The sequence below is a fragment of the Sebastes umbrosus genome, chromosome 7, assembly GCF_015220745.1.
Source record: "Sebastes umbrosus isolate fSebUmb1 chromosome 7, fSebUmb1.pri, whole genome shotgun sequence".
NCBI lineage: Eukaryota > Metazoa > Chordata > Actinopteri > Perciformes > Sebastidae > Sebastes > Sebastes umbrosus.
In genome coordinates, this window is record NC_051275.1 from 18,128,960 (window position 1) to 18,156,411 (window position 27,452).

The 27,452-nt window shown below is 38.8% G+C and overlaps 1 protein-coding gene across 2 annotated transcripts; it reads left to right on the forward strand.

Annotated features, from left to right (window-relative positions):
* Nucleotides 1–7,118: 7,118 nt before the first annotated feature.
* ttc12 (tetratricopeptide repeat domain 12) lies at nucleotides 7,119–27,240 on the forward strand. 2 transcript variants are annotated; one of them, XM_037776549.1, is made up of 21 exons: nucleotides 7,119–7,283; nucleotides 8,591–8,745; nucleotides 9,047–9,068; nucleotides 10,331–10,408; nucleotides 10,534–10,655; nucleotides 10,889–10,948; nucleotides 11,503–11,574; nucleotides 11,954–12,014; nucleotides 12,785–12,973; nucleotides 15,613–15,682; nucleotides 17,610–17,698; nucleotides 18,065–18,233; nucleotides 18,747–18,842; nucleotides 19,967–20,030; nucleotides 20,144–20,278; nucleotides 20,505–20,597; nucleotides 20,962–21,030; nucleotides 23,514–23,648; nucleotides 24,484–24,583; nucleotides 24,829–25,057; nucleotides 26,843–27,240. In XM_037776549.1, the coding sequence occupies exons 1-21, from the start codon at nucleotides 7,229–7,231 to the stop codon at nucleotides 26,919–26,921; spliced, it is 2,142 nt and encodes a 713-aa protein (XP_037632477.1). In that variant the 5' UTR covers nucleotides 7,119–7,228; the 3' UTR covers nucleotides 26,922–27,240. The 2 variants fall into 2 exon arrangements, with proteins under 2 accessions (XP_037632477.1, XP_037632478.1); XM_037776550.1 differs by having other exon boundaries at nucleotides 23,514–23,615.
* Nucleotides 27,241–27,452: the final 212 nt, after the last annotated feature.

Below are 27,452 nucleotides of genomic sequence, written 5' to 3' on the forward strand. Positions count from 1 at the left end.
GACATTAAAAGACATGCAAAGACAAACATGGGTACAACCTGTGTGTGCGCACACATGCAGACATCTGTTTCTATTTAGTTATCCTGTGTAGGGGGGAGGGGAAAGTTCATCATAAGAAAAGCTTTGCTGAGATTCCAACACATTTGCTGGCAAAAAAAAAACAGGCCCCATCATCATCATCATCATCATCAATGTTGTCTTCACTACATGTTAGTGGCTTTGAGAGCGATGAATATGATGATCAAAATTATTCCGCAGACGAGTCCAATGACATTTAGGATCTTGGCTGTCCTTGATGCATCCGCAGCTAGAGCTGATTCTCCGACAGCGTTTGCATTTTGGGCCTTTAAAAAGCAAAAGCATCAAAATTAATTTGTTGGAAAAAAAATGTGTTTGAGCGAGGAAATTAAATCATCAAATAGAGTTGAAACAAATCTGTCATCAAGAGAAAAAGCACTGAAAAGGAAATCAGTTTAATCTTGTGCAGCGGAGCAGGAACATAAAGTATATCCATATACATGCAAAATGAATCGGAGTGGTTACATAATGAGCACATGTCAGTCACCATTTAGTCACGACAAAACAGCCTCTTGATGCCTCTAACATTAAAGTTTATGTAAGATTATAGAAAATTTAAAGTAATTTGTGTAGTTTTTGATTTTAGGGCATTTTAGGGCAGAAAGCAACAGATGAAGATTAAAAAAAAGTTTGATGTTGACCTACCCGACAGGAGCAGACGATGGCAGCAATCCCTAGAGGAAGGCAACAGCACAAAGTGTTAAAGATGGACCATCCCAGGTAGGATGGCGCCACAGCACGGCTCTGGCCTCCTTCCATAGTGGCTCTCTCTTGGTCTCACTTTAAGTGGATAGGAGTTATGCTTTGTTGGCCAATGTCTGGATCCAATGGCTGCTGGTGGCTGTGATCCACACCCTTTTATCATCCATGGGTGTGGTTTGAGGGGTTGTATAGACTAACAGCTATGTGCGAGCAGCCAGAGGAGAGAAAAAAGATGTCTGTAACTGAACGGAAATGGGAGGTCTTTGGGCTTCTCATGAACATCGGGTTTTACTGGCTGGAGTAACATATGGGTATAATTCAAAGTGGGGCAGGAAACCTCAAACTGGGTGCAGGAAACCTCTCATGTTACACTTTTACAACTTTGTTTTTAGTTTTACATCTTGTTGCTCAGTTCATTCATGCTTGCATAATTGTGATGCACAACAGTTTTATTCACTTTAGTTAGTTATGTAATATTTATTGTATCATAGAGGACAAGTGATGTAAGACACCAAAAACTGTTGCAGTTGTGAATCACTTGTCAGACAAGAACATTCTTACATGTAACGTTACATTGCAAACAAAGAATTTCGTCTTCTGCACAAAGCCTGACAGAAACTATACCACAAAAAGATTTCCTTCTTAAAACGCTGCTCATTTTTCTTTTTCATGAGAAATTAAGGACATTGAGGACCTATTATGCTTTTGTGCTTTTTCCCCTTTCCTTTAGTGTTTTTTTTGTGCGTGTAAAAGGTCTGCAAAGTTACAAAGCCAAAAGTCCACACCAAAGGGAGTTACCCTCCCCCAGAGATATACTGCTCCTGTACTGCTTGAATGCCTTGCTTGAAGTCTTGCCTTTTCTTCAATAACAGGGTGATGTCCCCAAGTAACACATTTTGTACAACGGTTAGTTTGGCACGCACTCAAACAAAACTAGTTAGAGCGAAGCTGCAGCTGAGTCTAAAGAGTTTGGTTTGGTTAACCAATCACAACAGTGCAGCTCGAAAGGAGCTCAAACTGAGCGTTTCAGACAGAGGGGGAAAAGAGGTGCTGCAGCACAGCCGGTATGAGAAACGTAAAGCGTTTTTGGCTGTACCGCAGAGGGCAAGCCCTGCAAATGCAAAAGTCTGTCACTAAGTGACTGACTGAGTGATGAAGCTACACGATTGGTCGGCCGAGTGTTGGACTTTCTTCATTGGCCGTTGCTCTTTCAAAATGAAAAGACGGGGAAGAGTCCTTTATACAAATGAGCCCGTCCAGCGCCACACGTCCGGCTCACGAAACTTGGACCAAGCTGTCAAACTAGGCGATCTAGCTCTAAAATTAACCGAGATTCAGCAGTGGCGTAGCCTATACGGTACGTCACCACTTGAACGGCCAGTTAAGTCAAAGAGTCGAGGCAAAATACGTTCTTTGGTTGAGTGGAGCAACGCGTCCCCTAGTGTCCTTGACGGACTTGGTGGACATGTAGCACTTGATTTACCATTATAGACATGACCACTGACTATTTGTATAACAATTTAGCAAAAAATTCACAGACTGACCGTACACGGTCCAGCCATATACTCGGTTTTGACAGTCTTGTTTGAACTTTAAAGCATGTAAACATGTTCTTGTAGAAACACAAAATACAAGTATACACCTGAAAATGAGCATAATAGGATCTCTTTAAAAAAAGTGTAGCCCTTAAATCATCCTGTAATGTATTATAAAACATGAAATGGACATCTATCTTATGGTACTGTACCTGAACGTAACTGTACGCACAAAGATCTTTGACTTTCAGTTAAATTCTGCTTTAAAAAAGTACACTGTAGTTGTTTTTCATCAGACAATATGTTTGTAATTTGTACCAAACATCAACAGACCATCTTATAAGTGAGGAACAATTTGTGCCGAGCATCATAAACATTACACTGAAAGTAACTGCACTTCTGGCATCTATAGTCTCCACTTCCAGCACCATTCGGCCACAACTTTACACATCTTCTGCAGATCTTTTTCATGCTCTGCAATTCTTTTCTCATCATCAACATGCATTATGGTTAGTTGTGGCAGTGCAGTTTAAATTATAATCATTCATTCATTAGGGTTTGTTATCATCAATAATGATGCCACATTGTTCCTGGTACGGAAACGTCTGTCAGATCTAAAGAGAAATAACAACTGCAGTGATTATCATTAGATGTTTCACGGTAAGTCCAATAAAGTCATTTCCATTAAAATCCTTCATTCCTGTGCAACTGCTGTCTGACAAATAAATTGTAATTTTTCAGTTTTGCCGCTTTGAGATCTCACTTTTGATCCCAATCTCTTGATAAGCATCAGGGTTTTTTGTTATCTTCTTTTTTTTTTTATTTTGGGGGAATTTACTAAAATCGAATCATCTTCATTGCTAATTACACAACAGCACAATTTACCATAATCAGTGCTGATTAAGTGCATTCTGTTCTCAATTGAAGAGCGGATTTCATCACTTCCAACAAAATAGATTCACATGATTCTCAACAGCAATCAAGAATATTTTGATAAATCAGCTGTCTTGCAAAATTAATGTTCGAGTGCATAACGATAGGTACATGGGAGTACACTACAGCAGCATACAGCTGACTGACTGCGCACCACCAGGTACTGTGGTAGTGGAATGACCTCAATTCATCACGTCACTCAGTTGCAGTGCCAGTAAATCAAATTTTTGAAGTATCCATGTCTTTATGCAGTAATACATTCATTTTATGGTTTCGTCTATAGTTTTCACCCTTCATTTCTTGTTTTTACCTGCATGTGTTTTTTACTTTCTTGTTGTATTTTCCTTGTAGAGCACTTTGTAACTTTGTTAGGGAAAGTGCTATAAATGTCTTCCTAAATTTGGCATCATTGATCGCCTACAAATAGGAACAAAAGGATAAGAGGAAGGAGAAGATGACTGATTAAATATTTATGAATGAACAAGAGGAAACACAAGGATCAACTTCTTCAACAATTCCTGTTGGATGGACTTTCTGAGTACTGTATAAAACCACATAATAAAGATTGTTGAAAGGACACTGTGTCCAGCATTTATACTGTCACTGTACTGGTATAAAAAGTTTTAAAACAGTTAGCATAGCCAAACTAGAAACTCATTTTAGCTTGCGGTGCAGTTTTGAAGTGGGGTTCATCTTTCGAGATAACCTCAGAAGAAAGACTGGAGCCATGGGCCGATATATTGTGCAAAGGGAGATAAAGAGGAAAGTGTTTAATCAGTGACAGCGCTGTGCTGCCTGTATCTGTTGTCCCCTGAAATACGACACTGTGGCATCCAGCAGTTGGAGTCTGGCCATATGCCTTTGTCTGTAAGCCGTCACAGAAATAACTCCACACATTCTGTCCTGCTTCAATCTAAACATACTGCGGCTTTGCAGCTGTTATCTTTTCTCAAAAGCTGACACACACAATGAAGTTTCCAAGCTCTGCTAATTAATCTGACACACAATGCATAAACAGCAGCTGGACAATGAATTCTACACAAGCTTTATTACAAGTTGATTTTGAGTGGTCTTCATACTCCTCATCATTGTTACTTTTTTAGGGGGGTACAGGGGTTGTTTAGGGGGAGATAGCAGGTCAACAGTAGATGTCACATAGAAGTGGTGTACGTCATCTGAAAGCTGGGAACCTGGACATTAATTTGCTGCTCAGCAATGTGTGCCAAGTTGTTCTAGTCAAAAATCAGAAACAGTTAATCAATTAGTTAAAATTAATTATGAGAGTGTATAGGGGCTTATAACATTATGATGAAAGTATATGATGGTCATCCCCATGCTCTATTATGTCTCATAAGTTGTTGCAGCAATTTTTGGGTTGATACCATTTGGATTTGGTGCTAAATTTAACAATTTGTTTTTACCACTTGAGAATTGATTTTTAAAAAATGGTCTAAAATCCCTCCAAAAAACTACATTTAGACACCAAGACATTGAGGGACACCATAGAAAAAGTCATGCTGTGATTTGGTATCAAAAACTTCTTCTGCAAGAATTCAATGTTTTGGCGATTGCGTGGCGTGCTCAGAAACCCCCTTATTGTCAATCTACCTAGGAAAGCCATCCATCCTCTGAATGCTCTAGGTCTCTAGTTTGTGGCTGTAAAGTTTCATGAGGCTGTGATTATCCTAGAAGTCACCACAGGTCATTTTATACAGTCAGGGCAAATTTAAAAAATTGGTCTCACTACAACGAAATTGCTACTATGAGGACTAACATCATCACACATGAATACTCAAATCCACAAGAGTCTCAGCTTTACAGTGATACCCAATTTGTACTGCATGCAAAAAAACTGCGTGGGATTATCATAAAGTGGGCATGACTTGCGGCTACCCATTGAACTAATTTTCCTTCAGATATCTTGAGGTCAAAGGTCAAGGGACCCCTTTGAAAATGGACATGCCAGTTTTCCCTCGCCAATTTAGCCTAACTGAGCCTGCTACAGCCTCTGAAAAACAGTAAAGTCTGTCGGGATCGGGTCTCATAGACAGCTTGATATTGCAACAACAAGATCCAAGTGAATGGCAAGAGAGAGAGAGAGTGCTCAGTCAGTGTTTTGTGTCCCTGGAATGTTTTTACCCTCATTTGCTTTGTGTGAATGAGGATAAAGAGCCTCACTGTCTGTGGTTGTTATTGACTGGGATCTAGCTGTGAGCTCGGTGGTCCATGAGGGATGAGGTCATTGCTCCCATTGCTTTGTAGGACACTTCATAAAGTCCAGTTGTGCCAAATGATGTTGGCCGCTGCTATTTCCCTGCTGTGTGTTTGTGACAGCTCGCATTTTTCATACCAGAAGTTCCTGGGTATAATGTCTTTCCTCATCTAACAGCTGAACACAACTTCAATTGAGCCTATGACTGCATTAATAAGAAAGACAACTCTTTTAGTTATTGAATCATGTGGTTTATGATTTAAAAGAAGAAACTGAATTACTGTTTTTATTGACTTACTTGATGTTATCTGTTAATACTTCCTGAGATTACTATAGCATGTACTTTGGCATTTGGACCAAACACCTTCACAACTAGAGAGAAAAAATCACATCTGCTACAGCTGCACTGCACCTGAATGTACAAGTCTGTCTCAGGCCATATCTCAACAACAAAACAACACATGGGATTTATTGTTTTGTTGACAATCAGCAATTTCTGACAATTTCCATTGGTGAAGGATGGAATTGAAACTTCATTGCCACTTTTACATACCAATGCCTTCTTTCTTAGTCTTATTGCAGCTGTATTAGATGAGGTGCTTCTATAAACAACTGGTAGGCTACTTGCCACTATCTTCTCAGTCGCTTCCTTCCTGCGTATGGTTTTTGGTTTGTTTTCTTGCATGTGCCGGCTTTGCCTTCAAAGACTTGCTCTGCTCTGCTGCTCAGAGTGCAAGGTGACTTGCGGGTCACCGCAGAGAAAAAAAGATGCCTAACATTTCACTTGGGTTGCTAAGCAGCAACGTACAAGAACCTGTAGTTATTGTAAGTGACTTTGGCATTTTCAAATTGTGTACTAATATTCAATTCTTAATTCACCCACTGTGTAGCTTTATATTTCTATGTAGACAGGTCATCTCTTCATCCTTCTTAAAGTTATGGCAACATTAAATGTTCATTTACTATATCCTAATGAGAATCAGCTGATTTTAGATTTTAGGAAAAAAAGTATTTGCATAACTGTGTCTCTTCATGTGTCTTTAACCACAAGGAGGCAGTGTTGATCTATTGCTTAGAAAAAGGAAGGTTCAAGGTGTAGGATGTCCTCATATCAAGATTGTCACTTTAAAAAGCAGGTTCATTGAAGTGTTAAGGAGAAATACTATCTTTAACCAATCTGTACTGGACTCACAGCACAGAATATATATGCAGGGAAAGGTTGCCCCTGAAGCACTTTACAGTCTAATTAACAACATATCAAAGAATAATGGCAGCCAAAAAAAATATTTATATTGATTCATAAAAAAATATATTTTGACACTTCTGTTGTTTTTGGATTGAAGGAAAAATATGACCACCCATAATCAGGGTGAAGTGCTGCCTTCAAGTGCTGTCATGGAGAGCACATAACAAATTGTGTGTGTATCTCAAAAGTGATAAACAATTGGTAAATGATTATTTTTTGTTGAATAACAATGACAGTTAGTTTAGTTCCGTGTGTTAGTCTTCGTTCTGATTATATACAATCCGGGGTAGTGAAAAAAACAACTATTTTTCATTATCTTTTACGATGTGCTGTCGCATAACGACACTGACGACAATGTGCATTTTGAGTTTACGAGCGGCATTGAAGGCATCATATCACCATGGTAACTCGACGCTGTGACTACTGACTGGGTGAAGTAAATTCATTGTTAGCTAAGATAAAAACAGAGTTACTTATCTTATTAAATAATAAAACCAGGCTTAAAAAGGGGCAAACAAACGTATGATGGACAAAGCTGAAGACTTCGAGAGATTTTTGAAGAATGTTGACAAAATAAGTGAGTAATATAGCGGCGAACCGTATGAACGTTAGCTAATGCTAGCTAGTATGGAAATGAATAACTGTTTGTTTACATTTTCATTTTTATTTATCATTGTTTTAGGTCTATATAGAAGAATTAGGGCCACATTGAGGAAAACAAATTAATATGAGATTTAGAGAATAAAGTCATAGGTTTACAAGAAAAAAAGTCGTAATATTATGAGAATAAAGTCAGAAGTTAAATAGAAAAAAGTTGTAATATTATGAGAATAAAGTCAGAAGTTTAAGAAAAAAAAGTCGTAATATTATGAGAATAAAGTCAGAAGTTAATGAGAAAACAAGTTGTAATATTATGAGAATAAAGTCAGAAGTTTAAGAAAAAAAAGTCGTAATATTATGAGAATAAAGTCAGAAGTTAAATAGAAAAAAGTTGTAATATTATGAGAATAAAGTCAGAAGTTTAAGAAAAAAAAGTCGTAATATTATGAGAATAAAGTCAGAAGTTTAAGAAAAAAAGTTGTAATATGAGAATAAAATCAGAAGTTAAATAGAAAAAAGTTGTAATATGAGAATAAAGTCAGAAGTTAAATAGAAAAAAGTTGTAATATTATGAGAATAAAATCAGAAGTTAAATAGAAAAAAGTTGTAATATTATGAGAATAAAGTCAGAAGTTAATGAGAAAAAAAGTTGTAATATTATGAGAATAAAGTCAGAAGTTTAAGAGAAAAAAGTCGTTATATTATGAGAATAAAGTCAGAAGTTAATGAGAAAAAAAGTCGTAATATTATGAGAATAAAATCAGAAGTTAATGGGAAAAAAGTCGTAATATTATGAGAATAAAGTCAGAAGTTAATGAGAAAAAAAGTTGCAATATTATGAGAATAAAGTCAGAAGTTAATGAGAAAAAAAGTTGTAATATTATGAGAATAAAGTCAGAAGTTTAAGAGAAAAAAATCGTTATATTATGAGAATAAAGTCAGAAGTTAATGAGAAAAAAAGTCGTAATATTATGAGAATAAAATCAGAAGTTAATGGGAAAAAAGTCGTAATATTATGAGAATAAAGTCAGAAGTTAATGAGAAAAACGTTGCAATATTATGAGAATAAAGTCAGAAGTTAATTAGAAAAAAAGTTGTAATATTATGAGAATAAAGTCAGAAGATTAAGAGAAAAAAAGTTGTAATATTACGAGAATGATATGATTAATAAACAATATTGATAAACAAAGTATCTAAAATGTGTATTTTACAACATACTGTATGTGATTATTATAATGTGAGTTAAGCCTGTAAAAAGTGAAACATGTCATTCATTCTTTTCAGGTGAGCTAGTGAAGGATCTAAAGTCCTCAGACGTCGAAGTCCAGCAAAAAGCAATGGAGATGGCTGATTACTACATTTCTGCCTTGGATGAACCCTGCAGCACAAAAGTCAACAAGACGACAATCAATACAAAGCCACCACCTCAACCTCCCTTGGTAAAGACATGCACACAAAGTCACCCAAGTACAGTTGCACTCTCGCTCTCCGTCTGTCTCACTCTTTCTCACTCTGTCTGTGCCTCTGTCTGTCTGTCTGTCTTGCTCTCTGTTGCTGTCTCTGTCCCTCCAACACAACACACACACACAGAGCGCATATACACGGCTTTTTGTTGTGTTGTCTACCTTGAGCCTTTCTTGTTATGTAAGAAGGATGTACAGTACAGTAAGTAGTAACGAGGTACTGGTAGGTAGGTTTTTGTTAACATTGTATTTAATTTCTCTTTTTCCTGTTTTACAGGGTCTGCAGAATGAAAGTCCAGGTGAGCGGGTTATTTGGTTGTCACTTGCACTGAATTGAAACCCTGTTTAAGCAGACTTAAATGTCCCCATTGTGCATGGCAAGAAAAGTTTGTCCGAGCCAAACAAAAATACAGCAATAAATATACTCTCTATGTATGTTTTTTTTCTTCTTCAAAGATTGTTCTGGTTGTTGTTCATTATACAGTTAAGTAGGTTCTTGTAATGCATTGAAAATGAGAGCAGACGTGACATTTTCCTGAGGCGCAGCGAGATTTTTCAATCAATCGCGTCTGTTTGGCAGGTTGGTGACTCACAATAGTAGGAAGAGAGATGCGGTACAAAGTGTGTCCTTGGTATTACAGTGGATCTCTGGAATTTTAGTTTCAAGGTGGATCATGTTAAGCGCTATCTGCCACTTGCCTTCTCAGACCAGTTCAGACGCCCCCGCGTTTTGTAATATTTTTGTCAATTTAGTTGGCAGAGGTTTGATAAAGGTCTGTGAAGTGAACGCTTCACATCCTTATCAAACTGTCAGTATGTCATGGCGAGGTGGGCACTGCTACGGATTAGAGGAAATGAATGATATGTTTTTGTTGGTTTGTTAAGAGGCCTCTTACAATGCTTAGTAGATAAGAGACTTGTAGTTTTTACTGTTTAGGCCACCAAGGCCCTACTCTATAGAAATACTTACATACATTGGACAATGTGGGAGAAGCCACGCAAATAGGAGCCAGTTCCAGGTTAGCGTGCAGCACATTTATATGCTGAGAAGTCACTATGGTGATCTTAAAAGCTGATATTACTTTTTTTTCATAATATGTCTCTTGTATACTCATCCTTTTCATCCCAGCTCCTTAAATGTGGTATTCCATACATAACGTCTTTTCATCATATCAACACCTCTTTAAATTCTTCCTGAAGCTGCAAATGAATAAACCTTTCACACCTCTGTGTGTGAAACCATTAATATTGAAGTTAACACATCATATATTCAACTCACAAAATGAGGAAGAAAAAGTAATTCTGTCTTTTAGGCTGGGGAGACAGCAAAACAGATTTTAGATTGCCTCCAACTGATATTTATTACACTAGACTTGGAGAGTAATATCTGTCTTTGGGAGAACATTTTTAGCATTAACAATCACACACAGTCTGTACCCTGTGGGATTTCTATAGTCACCAATGACTGAAGTATTGCCTATGACAAATATCTGTAGAGTTCCCTCCTTCTCTGTTCTAGCACTCATGATTAAGAGTTTTCCTTTATTTCTTTTTTTACCAGAGAATTTCATGAAGATTACAGAGAGAGATGCTGAAGACAGGAGAGTGAGGAGGATTGCAAAAGCAAGAAAGGCAACTGGTTTGTGAATCTCTCTTTTCCTTAAAGATGCTGTTGGATGCGAAAAGTTTGCTATACTTAACTGCTCTGTTGGGCTAGTGGTACTGTAAGTCCTTTCAAATGTTATACCGTTTGTGTCACTTCAGCACTCAAAGACAAGGGGAATGAAGCTTATGCTCAAGAAGACTATGAAACTGCTGTGAAGTATTACAGTGATGGCTTGGCTGAACTACGGGACATGCAGCCCTTGTACACCAACCGAGCACAAGTGAATATCTTCAACTATGTTTTTCATCTTTCAAGTGTTTTACAACAACAACACAAATTGTGTTTTGTAATTTAATCCCATGAGTTGATCCGAGATTTAAGGCAAATGTGACAAAAGAAGAAGAAATTGAAACAAACCATGCTACACTACTAAAAACATTCTTTACTCTGTAAGGCCTGGTTTATTTTTTGTCTGTTTTTGATGCCACCTGTCCAATGTTTGAATCTACTTAGGCCTACATCAAGCTGGGGAAGTACAACGAGGCCATCAGTGATTGTGAATGGGCCCTGAAGGTAAGGCCTATAGCTGTGAACTGGGGTCAGTCAGTCGCTGCCTCATTCGTCATCTGAGGCATCGTTCTTAGTGAAGCTTGGAGCTCAGAGGAGATACAGTATGTTTGGCAGGAAAATGGGTTGGATGGGTTAACAGTGGGCTATAGGCTCTGTCCTGTACTGCACTCAAACAGAAACAGTATTAGAGGCAGGATACAGGTCATCCGCAGAGCAGAAATGTTCTTTGGAGAGAACATTGTGTTTGGAAAAAGTGGACAAAAATGAATAGTGTTTATGGGTGCCTCCAAGTTTTAATAGTTTGTTTGGAGTTATCTTAGGTCACTCAACCCAAATGCAAGTTTACAATGAAAAATTCTTACACTAGTTTTCCAGTTAAGATGACAAGTATGCTCTATAAAGATTGATTTTCTATACTCATATCACTGTAACAGTGTAGGGTGTCTCATACTGTGCTACTGTTCTCAATGCAGAAACATTATATCACCATTATGTTGATGTGTCGATGATGAAGTGCATTAACGAATACACTCCCATGATCATTTTCTCTCTGTCAGTGTAATGAGAGGTGCATAAAGGCTTACCTACACATGGGGAAAGCATATCGGGCCTTAAAGAAATATAATGAGGTGAGGATGATTCACTGTAATTACATCTTATCACTCTTGTTTTGTATACAGATAGCATCTCATCTAACTTAGCATAATGAAAGTTGTATGCCTGGAATAGAGAACAAGCATACAAGCAGTCCTGGTCTCATAGCAATCTTCTTTTAAATATTTTTTTAATAGGTATTTCAATCTATTCACAGACTTATATTTAATATTGATATCTGGTAAAAATCTTTGTTTAATACAAGTATTGTAAAGTTCATCATAGTTTTCTGTATACCGCACTCTTGTGTTGAGATAATGTATTCTTTTGGAGTGCCCAGATTTATCTTGATTTCTATGGGTAAGTGAAGCACATCGTATAACCAGCGATGAACTAAATTCTTCTCTTTTTCAGTCCAGAAACTGCTTTGAAAAGATTGTAGAAATTGAACCTGCGATGGAGAAGATGGTGAAAGGTAAAGAAAATCTATATATTTTTTCCAGTGGGTTAGGTTAGGAAAAACTTTAATGTATTCAAGTCCTTTTCTGATAACTGCCGTCATTGGCTATGTATCATGTCCAACCATCTATGTTTTTTTGACATGAGTCAGTTTCATTATTATTCCATGAAATCATTTATACGTTGTTGAGAATGGTGTTGCCATATGCCCCTAATTAAAGTCAGACCGGAGCCCGTCAGACGTATATAGGAGACAGTGTGGTTGAGTTGGTTGTCAGTGATGTGGTCTCACTGACTGCAGCCCATTTAATTGCAAGGCTTTCATGACAACCTAAAGCTTAATGTTACTCTGCTGTTGCCCAGCCAATAAAAGACATATATTGTTTTCCTCCCAGCAATTGCGTTTCGTACTATAGTGTTTTGTTAACAAATACCTTTGAAACTGATTCATCCGGCTGTAAACTCTGTAATGTTGCTCTGTAGGTATTGCGCTAAATGTTTGCTCAGCACCTATAGTAACATTCCTTTACTTTGTGGCTATCAAGCACATGTGCAGTCTCTTTGCTATTGTCATATGTGGTGCAGCATTACATTTCTACTGCTGAGGTAACAGACCGACTTGCCTAAGGTACTCAGGTGGTGCATGTTTATGGCAATAGGCGAGTGGGGTGGTCATGTCAGGATGGCTGTTGCAATACTATGACAGTGAAACTTCAGTTACTGCAATGGAATAACTTTCTGTTTTCTCTTCTTCCTTCTCTTATCTCCTTTGGTTTCTCCATTCAGAACACCTGACCCAGGTAGATTTGGAAGAGGAGAGAGAGAGACAGGAAATGAATGCGATGCAAGAGTTTGACAAGGGAGAGGGGATTGCCACAAGAGTGCTCCAGCTGCTGGAGAAGCTGTCAAGGCCCGGCCAGATTCCCTTGTACTACTGTGGAGGATTGGAGATTCTGTCACAAGCTGTTACTGACTGTGAGTGTTCTTTTGGGTGAAGTTTTGCACAATTAATTTCCTCCTTATCTGTTTGTGCCTATTCTGACTTCAATAACCTGCTTCACTGGTCTACCTACGATATTTCTCAGTTCAATGTTTAAAATGATCAGAAAAAAAGATCTTCAGGCTATGAAGGTTACAAAGACTTGAGGGAGGGAAAGAGTACTTGTGATAACCAGTTTCTCATCTCGTGTTACCTTGAATTTTTTAAGAAAACTTGGAACGAGGAATCTAAAAACAGAGGAAATCTATGTACGCTCACTACTTCCCAAGCACACACATTTATGTTAAAGCAGGCCAGCGTGCTACGCGTCCGTGCGAGTCTGGAGGAGTAGCGCAAGACTGCTCATGCAAACATTTTTTAAATATAAGGTTTTAGCGAAAATGCATGTGTTTGGGAACTAGTGAGCATACAACTGGATAAATGAGACCTGGATAATATGGCACAAGCTGTGTGAAAGTGGAGGCATGTGAGAAAAAGTTTTCTTCACAAATTCAAGGTAACACGGGGTGAGTAATTGATCTACAAATGGTATTTTAAGGATGAAATATTCCTCTAAGTACTCACAGCGAGCATTTGAGGGCAAGGCATCAGGTGAAGCAGGGCTGATTGTTTCATGTCTAGTTCTATGACATTGGAGGAGAGGGGAGACCTAACGCTGTCCATCACTGATTTCTTTTCATGCTCCATTTGCTTGTCACAGTGAGCACATTTCCAATATAGAGTATAAAGCCACATTGAAAGAGCAAAACCTCAGGGCTGCCTGGTGTGGTGATAGGTATATACATAACACTACGTAACACTACGAAATGACACTTAAACTGCTGCATAAAAATAGCTGTGCAGAACAATTTTATTTGTATTTTTGTTCCATTATGAGATCAATAAAAACAGTTGTCTACTATTTTGCAATGCCTGGAGGGGAGTGAAACCTCCAGCGCTGGCATGATTTGATTTGTGATCTGTTTCAGATCATCTCAATTAGCACAATTAGACATTCCCTCGGTGCATAAATGATGATGTAATTTAGTTGCTGAACTGCTGAGTAGGCTGATCCGAGCCAGCAGCGTCAGCTGTTCCCCCAGTTAAGTGATGTTGTAATGAACAATGAACTTTAAATGTGAAATGACTAACATTAAGTAGCTTTTAGTGTACAGGGTCATGTAGGCAATGTTAGATACATTTAGGGTTGAGAGCAGGTATATAGTGGGTTGTTATGGGATGACAGCAAACACCATTAAGCCTTCTGAGGCTGTCTTTGGTGCAATTTAATAAAACACCTGTGATAACGGGTGTCCATTTCTTAACCTCTACCTGCACTCAACCCTGTCAGATTTAGAGCAGAGAATGGTGGTACCTGTCCGTTGGCTTTATAGATTTATGTCAGCCTAGCCTGAGGTCCTCTAGATGGACAGCGGCCCTAGAACATGCCAGGGATTATCGATGCTTGCACCAAGAGTGAGTTGTTGTCAGGGGACCCAGAATTTCTAGCAACGTCCTTGATCAAGAAAAAACAGCTCAGGAAAACTGAGTCGAAAGAGAGCATTGGTCCACACTAGCACAGTGTTTGTTGCTCAAGGTTTTAGATGAATGAAACCAAACACCCTAGGCAGGAACATGCCCTCACAGAATTGTGATCCTGTGATTATGGAAAACTTGTTGGGCACAATATATTGCACAATATTTGTTTACCAAGTCCTCTACTGTATGAAAAGGGGCCATTGTAAACGTGCAGCAACTGCTCTTCACCAAGTTGTTCACCCCTCCTCTGTCAGATGCTGATATTTTTGTAAATGTTTTTGACCCAAGAAATGACTTTGAAACTCCACACAGCTAATATAACTCTTTTTAGCCATTGCCAAAAGGCAGAAATTGCAGCTTTTGTAAAACAACCTTGTAGCACATCAAGGTCAACGGTCCTCTCAGGAGTATTTATTTTGTTATATTTCAGGTAAGAAAGAAGCTGTAAAGAAATAGTTCTGACATGTTCCACCCCTCAGCTGCTCTCATACAGGCCTTGTATAACTTCAGGTACTTTGACCACACAGCCAAGACTGATGGAACTGATCGAGTGAAGCGTGTCACTCAGTAAACCGTAAAGCCGTATACATCATTGTACCGCTAACTCTCTATTTTTGTTTTGACTTGTATCACTATTTGTAATATTCTTTAGCACTGGCTGTCCACTACAGAATGGCAAACATTCCTTATCCAATCGCTCTTTTTTCTTCATTTAGATGAATAAAAGTGTACTGTCAAATGATATAATGCCTGTCTCACAGTGCCATTCAACGGGAAAGGGCAGAACTTACATAACTCACAACTGAAAGGATCTCAGCAGGGCTGACATTACAGGCTTTCTCCCCTAAAAGTGCCCCCTCACTGCCCTGTTCTACTTTCTGTATACGCCAACTCATTATAAGTGGAAATAGACCACTGTACCTTCCACAACATATTTTATTTATTCCTTTCTCTCATGCCCTTGACTGTAAACCAGGGAACAAGGGAAGCTAAACTAAATGAGAGAGGTGTTGTGTTTCTCTAAAACCCTGAGGCTACCTGGTGATGATATGTAGTTTTCTGTCTTCTTACACTATCTACTCTTCTCTTCTAACAGGTACAGGCCAGACCCTTTTCAGACTGAACAATGGCTTCAGTATCATCAGCAGCAATGACACAGTGAGGAGGTAAGAAGACCAGGGGGAGAGGTAGCTGTCAGCCCTCAGTGGAGCTTTGACAGATGGACGCGGACACAGAGCGTACAGAGACAATGATGGCCTAAACTAGAGGGATCATTCTCCGCCCCCCCCCACCCTCGTTCTCTCTCTCTCTCTCTCTGTCTGTGGTTGTTTGTGCGATAGCCCAATGAGGAAAAGATGATCACGCTGAAGATTGAGATGAGCGCTGAATTGAGCAAAGGCCCTGCGTTTTGTCCCTGGAAGAGGGGGTGTTTTGTACAAGATACAAATTATGACTCACTCATGTCAGTTCAGTAAGATTATTATTAACTTGTCTCGTCTAACTAACACTTTCCATGCTGTCCATTGTTAGCACTGTCATTATTCAAGTATGAACACACTGTCCGGGGAGTAGAGAGTGCAACAAAATTGCAGTCTGAACTTGATGAAAATAGCCAATAAGGATACTGCTGTGAGCCAGATGCAACCAATTGAAACGTATGTGAGACACAAAGGAGGCCAGTTCATTGTTGCCTGCTATACTGTAGAAAATTCAAGGTGCTCCCTGGTATTGTGGGCAGTGATGGCCTAAAAAGGCTTAGAGAAGAGAGAAGGTTGGCAGTTCAATAACGGCAGGTTAAATCTGGGAGGGGAAATTACGATTATTCATCATTACCACCACTGAGCTGCCATTGTTGAACAACGCCCTTAACCCCAACTGCTCCAGTGGAGCTGCAAACTTTGGCTGTACTGGACAGTTTCCAGGTGTGATTGTGATCAGGGCAAAAAAGAAACTTTTTTATTAAAAGAAAAGTGTTCTTGAGATGTCTAATTTATAATTAAATTATTAAAGAGGACATATTATGATTTTGTGCTTTTTCCCTTTCCTTTAGTGTGTTATATACTGTAGTTTTTTGTGCCTTTTAAAGGTCTGCAAAGTTACAAAGCCCAAAGTCCACATCAAAGGGAGTTACTATCCCCCACAGAAACACTGCTCCTGAACTGCTTGAACGCCTCGTTTGAAGTCCTGCCTTTTCTTCCGTAATGTGGTGATGTCATCAAGTAACACATTTGCATAATAACTGCCCAGAGGCTAGTTTGGCCCTCAAACAAAACTAATTAGAGTGGAGTTGGAGCAGAGCCTGAAGAGTTCGGTTCGGTTGACCCACAACAGAGTGGGCCAGCTGACCGATCAGTAGCTCAAACAGAGCGTTTCAGACAGGGTGAAAAGAGGTACTGTTGCACAACCGGGATGAGTAAAATAAAGCATTTTTGAACATTAAAGCATGTAAACATGTTCTAGTAGAAACCCAAAATACAAGTATGCACCTGAAAATAAGTATAATAGGTCCTCTAACAGATATTAGGAAATAAATCAGGCTATAACCTTCAGCCAGCAAGTAGCAGCACATAAAAGCTTCTTCAGAGCAGAGACAACAGTGATATGTCAGTTGCAAACCCCTTAGTGGGATAACAGATGACTTCTCAGGTAGCATGTGAGTGATGGCCAAGTGGGTATGCAACACGTGGTACCTACATCAAATGTAGATAAATGGAAGGACAAAGTGCATTGTAGTAGCAGTACCAGTACATACTGTATGCTCATGAAACATTTTTTTTCATGCGTATTGCACTTTATATACTGTAGCTGTACTGAAATATATTGTCTCCATTCATTAATTTTCGATAATCGAGTGGCCTTTGGTACATAAAAACAGGGCCTTGCTGCTGCACCAAGATTGCTTAATATCCATATGAAATGAAATGGCATATTGACTTTGTTCCCATCCTTTGTGTTGCGTGATGAGAAATTGTTATTGCTATACTTGCACGTAAATAACATTTTCATTATTTGACAGTAATATTTCAATTTGATTTGTATTATGCCAATTAGAAGAGGAGCTCATATCACTGAGTTTTATCTTTTCTTCTACAGTTGCCTGTTGCAGAAAACGAAGGATCCAGACAGCCAAACGTTGTGTGTATCTGTTCTGAAATTCTGGAGGGTTATTTGTTGTGGAAACGGTATGTAGTTAATTGAGTTACACTTAATTTTCTGTCTTTGTCCTACTAATATAATCCTCATCGTGTCATTACTGCACAGCTTGTCAGTGTGATACTTAAGCCTTCTCTTTTGTCAAACCTTTATTTGCCTTTGAATCACACAAGCTGTGTGGGCTTCAGCTCATCAACGGTTTGAGCCAACAGTGTTTACACAGCTAATCACGTGTGTGTGTGTTAATACCATATGAACACCAAAGCATTATCAACATAAGTGTAGAAACTTAATGCTCATGTAATAGTGTTTACAGACTAGGTTGGGAACATAGCAGGGTAGCGTGTCCAGTGAGCTCATTCTTTGTACATAACAAGTTTTCCTTTTGCTTTCAGATGAAAACCAGAACATGTTGATGTTATGCCCCGTCGCCAGAGAGTCCATTGTTCATTTGGTAACATCCGAGCATGATGGAGTGCAGAAGGAATGCCTGGCAATACTACGTTTGTACTCACAGATGCCACATGGCAGACGTTTGGCCATTGACAACCTGAATGTGCACATGTAAGACATTTCTTTATGTTGACATCAGATGCAACTGATTAGAGCAATCGCAAAGCTGGAGTAAAAATATATGTAGACAGAGATGATAGGCTTACAGTGTGTTCTTATGAACAACACTATTTATAATGCTTTTTCCTTTACCTCCTTCCATCTCTAGTAAGTACTGAAATGAGTTTTGCATTTGTTCTTCTTAATGAAATCTGTGGAGGGACCTTAGGTCAGCCCTGGGCCATATGTTTGTGATTGTCGGTCCAATCTCCACATCCATTTAATGAGATTTCAAGAAATGTTGTTGCTCTAGGACACAGTTTTAAAAATTACAGATTGGCCTAAGTGATTTCTTATCATATGTGTGTGTGATAACATCTGAGCCGCAGCTGATTGGATTTTCAGAAAATTAGGAAAAATGAACAAATATTGTTGCTCCTCTGTGGCGTTATTATCTTGCTGATATATATTATTTTCTATCCCTCTCTCTCTTTATCTTGCTGTACTCTTAATCTGGATCCAAAGGTTAGTGAGGAGTCTCATGGCGTGCATCTCAAAGCCAAGGCAGCAGCAGGAGAACACAGCGGTTAACATTCTGGAGAGCTTCGCAGCAGAAAACAAGTATTACTGAAATGCAAACACCAGAGTTATTCTCCTCACACACTTGAAAATAATACATTTTTATCTCTGCACGAGGAAATGCACATTTTCAGATACTCTGCAGACTCCAGAATGTGACCCACCAGGCAGTCTATTATCCTCCCATACATCATATCCATATATATAAAAAGCACTTTAAAATCCATCGTCACATCATGTCAGAAGGGGAAATGGAAAGTGCGGCTTCTTTAATAATTCAACATGTGCTATATAAGTGTTAATGTCACTTGAAGGCAAAAGGCCGTTCTCAACCTGTTTGTCCTCCCTGGTGCCTCATGAAAACAAGACATGAAAGGACAACCCGAGCTCTCCAACACAGCAGGAAATAAGTCGAGGTGTCGAGCAGTGAAATGGGGAGATCAATTCTCCCTGTCTATAGCTCAAAGAGTTACTCAACAAAAATGTGTTATATCCTACAGAGGTTTTCTCTTCAGTGTAGAAGCTCAGCTGAATCAATGTTAAACTTTCAAGGATATTTTTTGAGTAAAAGTTAATACACATCGGCTCCAAACTCCATATTGATTCCAGATCTTTCAAATCTCTCCTGGTTAAACATTTACTGAATGTACTTGCACATATGCTTTTATGCATACATGACGTAGAGCTTATATAATTGATTATTTTTAGTAAAAAGCAGCTGGACTGTGCTGTGTAGACATCACAGCGAATTTATCTGCTTTTTACTGCTTTCCATTTGGATGAGTGAGAATCTTCAGAGACATGACGATCAATGCTATTTTAAATTGCAATTGCCAATTAGCCTTTATGACTCAGAAAGCAAGTGTATTTTGGAAAGTATATCTACAGGGATTTTTTAGGCACTTATTTATTCGTATGTGTTAATTTTTACTTGCTCTGTTGATGGAGTTGTTGTTTTGCATAGGCTACTTGTATCATACTGAGCTGTGAAGAACTTAAATTGAGGATTAAACTTGACTTTACTCCTCCACTGTTACACAACAAAGACTATGATGTTGTATATATGCTACTTCTGTTTAATAGTGGAATCATTTTGCATATTTATACATATACATAGTATGTCTATCTTACATGTCCGGTAGAAATAGTTTCATTTTCTCTTACAGATTTTGCATTCAGTTAAGGGACGTGTTGACAGACTCTGTCATTGTGCCATTTATAGCCTTACTGGTAAGATATGTAGATACTAAGTTTCATATTGATATACAGTATGCACTGAATATCTATACCGGTGTTTATGTGTGTGTGTGTCTGGGCAAATGTTTTCTTCCTTTTTTTTCCAGAGAAATATCAGCGAGTCCAATCGGCATGACCTTGCATCACTGATATCGGCTATTGGCCGTCTGGCTCGAGATAACGTCATCCGCCACAGTTTTGCTCATGATGCACAGTGCTGGAGGGCTTTTGTGGTCGCCATTGTTAGTATTTACACACGGGTCTCTTTGCAGAGAAATGTACAATTCACTTGTTCATTGAGATGAATGCAGATGCCGCAGCACTTAGATATAAGGAATAAAAGACCACATTATAGTGTGAATGACACAATTAGACATTATAGATATAGTCTGTCTTTAATATTATGAAAATGTTTGTTTTTTAAACTCACTGTATGCATTTTATTCAGTGTAGATTCTGTCATTGCAGAGGCAGTGCAGTGCATGTGAGTACAAAGAGGTAATTTACCCTCTGCTTGGTTTGATCATCAACCTTTCAGCCATCACCTCTCCAATCATTCAGGTAAGACAATGTGATGTGTGATATTTACTTTGCCTGGGGTGGTGTTTCAGTTATGCATGGGTATGTTATGAGTGAAAAAATTAATTTCTGTCTTATCTCCTGTTATCTTAATAGTGATGATATGATGATACGGTATCTTAGATAAGGTTGAGCTGAATTGTCATTCAATGCGAGGGGCACCTTGAAAGAATTTGAAGCTTTGCCGGAAGATTCGCTCCATTCACTTTTACTGTGTTGTAAAAAGTGGACAAGGAAAGAAGAGGGGGCATTTGTGTTAACCACCACCATTTGTGTGATGCCACCTAGTCAGAGGTGAAACGAATGTGAAAATTGGTTTAGCCACGTTTCCGTCTTCCTTTTGTAGGAGCATGCTGTTTCACTGTGCGACTGCTGCCTGGGCCTGCTGAGGGATAGTGATGGAGGAGTCATAACTGTGAGTGAACTTTACTTTAGTATAACACTACAGTACTCAGGAGGGTTGAAAATCCCCAACACTTCATATATGTAGTTGCTTTACTGTCTCATAACTCCCATTGTTTGGCTTTATTACTGTGTCGGTCCAAGAAAGGTTTGAAAAATATTAGTACTTAGAGATTTTTTTCAGTTGTTGAAGAAAACTTTTTCTTCTTTGTTTTCCAAACTTCCATTCATCCAATAAAGCATGAAAGCATCCTTTCAGGTAACTAGACGAAAATAAAAGACATCCGTCTTGAGTAATAGACCTTTTCTGGGGCCTGTGAGCTCGCTGGCAATGTGCCCCAAAAGGTGGTAACAGCAATCCACCATGTTCAGCGGATCCTATATATGTGTCATTACAGTTGATTAAAACTCCAGCTCCAGGTGCTGTTGTCTGTGCTAATGGCTGTTACAGCAGTTTCACACTGCCTATGCAATGCCCTTAGAGTCCCACCTTCCACCCATCTGTCTCTTTATTCTGTTTTAGTGCTTGCTCACTACGCGGCTCAAACTTTTTCTTCATTGACAAAAAAATCCTCAATGTTTTTCTCTGTTCTTGTCTTTTCTTATCTTGTTAATTGTTGATGCTGGGCTGTTTTGTTTGAGCTTATATACATTTAGGTTTAGCTTTCTGGTTCGGTGGTGTTAAGAAGCATGCATGTGTGATCCAAGGAGAGTTAGAAACTACCCAGTTTGTCCACTCCATTTACTTCAATTGTCGTCACTTTGTCACTCCATGAGAGAAAAGTAAATATTAAAAGATTTTTAAAGCTGCATTCATCAATTTTTGGCCACTAGGAGGCAGAATAGAGGTGAAGTCCCGCCCCTTCCGGTAGACCCCATGGGACCTTATTTCAGAAAAAATATATATGTCAGCGACGAGAAACAAATATAGTTTTTTGATCAAATTTGAATTGCACCATGAATCACACAATGTCAATTTAAAAGATAATTTTGCAAGTCAAGAAAGTCACAGTTTGTTGTGGGTTTGTCGTAGTATCATTTAGTTGTGTGTGAAACCGCTCAATATACATCCCCAACTCTAGCTAGCTAGCTGACTTCGCTATGACCACACACAAATGATGTGTTTTATCCAGCGACTACTGGTCTTTTAATCAGTCGGGAAGCAGAAGAACAAACAAGACCCGTTGCTTGTGTGAGTACAACCAAGTACAAAACACACAGGCATCGTTGCTTCAGCGAGAAAAACGTCACTATGCATTTTTTGGGTGTGTGGTCTTTCTAATGACGTATTTCCAGTCTGATGCTTCAACAGTTTTACAACAAACTGAGACTTTCTTGACTTGCAAAATTATCTTTTAAATTGACAAACATCATATGTGTGATTCATGGCCCAATTCAAATGGGATCAAAAAATTATTTGTCTCTCGTCGTTGACTACTGTACATATTTTTTCCAAAATAAGGTCCAATGGTGGTCCACCGGAAGGGGCGGGATTTCGCCTCTCTATAACTCCAAAACAAGCTGACAGACACATCCCAACATACCGCATTACTGCCTTAAAAGGTTGTTATGGCTAGCATGTTAGCAAACTAATTCATTTTAACACATATAACAGACATGAAGCAGCATTATCATCTCATTGGAGCTGTAGTTGGAGTATTTGGTAGCCTCGCAGCTCTGATTTGGTCTCCACCAACTCCTGATAAAAATATCTTGGTCTTATCTTCCATTTGGTACTGGGGAGGCAGTGCACAGCGGTTTAATCTGAGTGTATTCTGTGAAAGTGGCTGCCTGCTGTTGCTATGAACGGGGAGAGCAACGGAACTGATGAGAGCAGTGATACTGAAACTGAAAGCAGCCGCGGTTAAAAGGGAAGATTATCTTTTATCAAAAACGCATCTCTCAAATGAGTAATTTCTGCTCTTGACAAAAAATCTATCAAATTACTAATTTGCACACTAGATATACTTATTTTTGTTGCCTTTATTGACTAATTCGTGCCCTCAAATTACCTTATGTAATAATAACGTGTGATTCAACAGATCCCTCCTGCAAGATAAAGCAAGCACCCACGTGTGACCTCTAATTCTTATTTTCTTTGCTTGTACTTCTCGACTTTTCTTTTTATTACCCTGTTCTTGAAAGGTTCACTATGATTTTATGTTCAGTCAGACGTGTTTTCAGGCAACTCTCTCACCATCTTTAAAATGGACTTTTTGTACTTTATTGCTGCAAACCCTCCATAACACCTACTGATATCACGTCTTCAAAAAGCAGTTTTCCTGTTCTGCACCTTTTTCCAACTACACTCTACCATTCTCTTTGTCTCCAGTAGGAACTGTTTGGGGTTTCTTCCTGCTAGCTTTCTTTCTCCCACTGCAGTTTTCTCTTGATTCTCTAATATCCTGTTTATTTCCCATCCGTCTTTTTTCTTCTACTTTTCTCTATCTTCTGTTATCTCCGTTTCTAATGCCAACATTCTTCTTTGTCCTCCAGAGAGCCACGGGCGTGCTGAGCACCGTCCTCCCTCAGTCCCCAGAGGCCATTCAGCATGTTATTCAGGGGGATGCGGTCCGGACCATGCGCTGGCTGCTGAAGGTGCGGAGCTGTACACACAGCCAAGTATCTACAGTATGAATACATCAACAGTTATTTGTCCTTTACTGGTGGAATGATATTCTATTTCTACGGAGCCCCCCTAGACCCCTAGGAGAAAATTTTTATTAATTTGTGCCCTCAAGTTAGTAACTCGTTCTCTCGAGTTAGGTATCTCGAGTTACTTCATAGTGCACTTCTTCCAATCATTCCTGACAGTCCACGCATTGCTGATGTACGGAGCCCCCCTAGATGATGTACTAAAGTTGGAAAGATATTGACAGATTCAAACTTCCTGGATCAATAACTCTTAACAGAAACGTTAAAACACCACCGTAGTTCTCCGACTCGCTTGCGAAACTGCATTAACGTGAACCGCAAAGTGCAAAACCGCGGTACTGTCAGCTGGCTTCTGACTTCCGTTGCTCCTAAAGTAGTTATTACAGTAAGGATAGCCTCTGAGCGAGGCGAATGGTGTTACCAGAGTTTTGCACTTGGCAGCTCACGTTGCTGCAATCTGGAAAGGGAGCAGTGAGTGGAGGGGTAGTCAGTTGGTTACAATCTGCAACCACACAACTAGATACCGCCAAATCCTACACACTGTCCCTCTAAACATTCCCTGTCATCATGATCTAAAGACATGATGAAAACATGCTGATGAATAAACAGCTACTTTTATTTGTAGAAAGTACTTTACTCATATTAATGTTTTGAATGGGATCAATATGTGAAGTAACTGTGTATGTATTCTTCTACTAATTCCACTGCATGTCAGTTTTTCTGACCTCTAAGTGTCGACATCAAATTAGAGTTTAGAAATATACATTAAACTTGTTTAATGTTATTGTTATTTCTGTGTGTGCCTACCCAGGGAACAGGGCAGACTGCCACTAAGTATGCCATTAAGACTCTGACAGTGTGCACTGCTGCCAGTCACGTGGCACGGGAGGAGCTGGTGAAGTCTGATAAAAGTGAGAAATGATTGACATGTTAGCATTTCTTTTACAAGCTCTTTCATTATTTTATGAATAATATTTTATGGTTGACCTAATATGCAAATGAAGTGTGTGTTTATGTGTCTACATTCGTAGGCATACTGCATGTGTGTGAGTGTGCAGTATATCTATTGATGTTCATGTCATTACATGTGTGTTTGTTAACAAATTCAAGAATGCCATTTCGTTTTTATTCGCTATTCATTTATCGTTCCACACAGAACTGTCGGTTCTACGTCATTTGCTTGCTTCCAGCTGTGATGAGATGGTGTCAGGAAATGCAGCCCTGTGCTTGGCCCACTGCCTTGAGTTAGAGGGAATTGCCAGCACCCTGCTGGGCACTGATATTGTGCTGCTGCTGCTGCGCCATGCTGCAGGGGACGCTAAGAGGATGGCCGTGCGGCAAAACGCAGCGATTGCTCTGTGGAAGCTGTGTCGATTTGAGCCCAGGTGCCCTCTCACCTCACTCTGTAAACCACATGCTGCTGATTACACTCTAGAAACTAGCCTGAAGGAGCGTTGATAGACAAGAGAGGAAATAGCTCACTGAAATGAGATAATATGATGTTATGGCTCTGGATAAAGAAGTTGGTCACACATTAGGCAAATGTATTTGTACTTCTGGCACAGGCAAACCTGAAATATTCAAATGTTTATACATATATATTTGTCTCGCTTTCTCCTTAAAACATCCACCTACCTACTGCCGTCATTCTGTGCATGTGATGACTAACGAATGTGTGACTAGCTACGCTAATGCACAGTGATAACATTATCACTTTTCTCTTTATACTTACAGTTGGTTTACTGCTTAATCATGATGGACAGATGAGATTGGTCTCAGGTTTCAAGTCAGGTTTGGCTCTGGCCGTATGGATATATTTTAGGGCTACAACTGATGTTTTTTTTCCATTATCCATTAATCTGCCACAACTATTTTCTCATGTCATCTTTTTGACAATAAAATGTCACAAAATAGTGAAAATACCCAGAGTAATTTTGCAAGAGCCCAAGCTGTCATCTTCAAAGTGCTCCTTTTGTCAAACCAACAGTCAAAAACCCAAAGATGAGACATTAAACTACACAAACAATTAGGGGGATCTATTGGCAGAAATAGAATATTAACAATGTTTTCTTTAATGTATAATCACCTGAAAATAAGAAACGTGTTTTCGTTGTCATAGAATGAACCGTTTAAAGCTACATAGGCTACAATGGCTTGGGCTGGAGTCGATAACGTTACTCGCTTCTGTCGCCGCCGCTCTCTCTCTCTCTTGTTTCACCACTCACTTCCCACATACACACACACTGATGACCTACGCTACTCTTACAAAAACAGGCTCTAGAGAGGCTTTTTTTGCGTCAGCCCCTCGAGCTCTACTTCACGCTCGGTACATGGGAGAGGCTTCAGTTGGTTGCAATCTCAACCTCACCGCTAGATACTGCCAGATCCTACACACTGCTCCTTTAATAAAATGAGTAATCGCTTATGAAAGTATTTGTTAGTTCATTTTCTGTCCAGCGACTAATCGTATAACTGACTAATCATTTCAGCTTAGTTTAGCGAGAATGAATATTTGAATATTTATTTGGAGACACCAGGAGCAGGCAGTTCCTGCAGAGCTTGTTTTTTGCTCTGATATGCATTGTCAGCTGTTTTTAACGAAGGTTGCAACTTAACAAAATGTGAAATAAGTGAAGGAGTCTGAATACTCTCTGAAAGTGCTGTATATACCCTTTGGCCCTTTGGTATTTGGGCCAGCTCCACTAAACATCTTATGCATAATACTACTACGTATTACATGCAAGGATTACACAAAAGCTACACGTGTACATTAAATACAAGTTTACAATAGCTTCTGTTACCTTAAGTTCAATATTTCCATTTATTGTTTTTATTTGGAAAGGGTTTTATTTGTACTGCAGGGTCAAATTCAAGTGTGAACATCTTTTGATGTCGACACTACTGCTGTAGGCCTTCTACCATATAGTGCAGCACCTCTCGGATTTTGTGAGTATAATTGTTGTGTTGTACTATCCTGAATAATGGAAGAGGGCAGCAACAAACATGCCTCTTTGTTCCTAGGAACATTTTTTTTTACTGTAACTTCAGGCTACAGAGCTCTGCTGTGACTGTGTTGAGGACGTGTTGAAGTGCTGTTTCAATTGAATGCCGCCTCACTGAACACAATGTCACTGTGCTTTCTTTTAATAAACTGCTTTCTTCAATTCCAGACATATGAACAAACTCCGAGAACTTCACGGCTTTGAGATCCTGCACTCCTGTACGAAGCTCATCACATGGACCCAATAACACATTTTATAATCTCCTTGCTTGTCATCAGTCTTGTTCTCTTCTGTTGTCTGTTTTGGTCTTAGACGCCATTGGGGAAAACAAAAATTCACAAAAAACACACAAGTCCTGGTAGTTACATATTTTCTTTTCTCTTCTTTCTAATTATTTTTTTTAAACTCTCATCATTAATTGCTATTCCAATTGATATCTGTCATTTATTAAATAATATGGATTTTTTTTTTATGCCTTGAGAATATCCCAAAAATGATTTTATTTAATTTTTCTTGAATAATATTCTGCTCTTAATGCTTCATCTACATAAAGGTCATAAACATTAGCAATGTTGTTGGCTGTTGTTGTTTTTCATTCCCATGTAAATTTGTGTGATTAATTACCATGAATGGGTGCATGTGCAGTCAATTTTACAATCTTTAAATGTCTATTATTAGATTAAAATATAATTAATATTTTACAACACAAAATATTTGTCCTGAATATTTTTTTTTTACAAAGCAAATAAATAAATGAATATATGAGACAGAATATAAT

Coding starts and splice junctions, on each gene's coding strand:
- ttc12 (XM_037776549.1), top strand. CDS start 7,229: ATGATGGACAAAGCTGAAGACTTCGAGAGATTTTTGAAGAATGTTGAC. Junction 10,409..10,533: donor AAAAGCAAGAAAGGCAACTG/GTTTGTGAATCT, acceptor GTGTCACTTCAG/CACTCAAAGACAAGGGGAAT. Junction 15,683..17,609: donor AGCAATGACACAGTGAGGAG/GTAAGAAGACCA, acceptor TTTCTTCTACAG/TTGCCTGTTGCAGAAAACGA.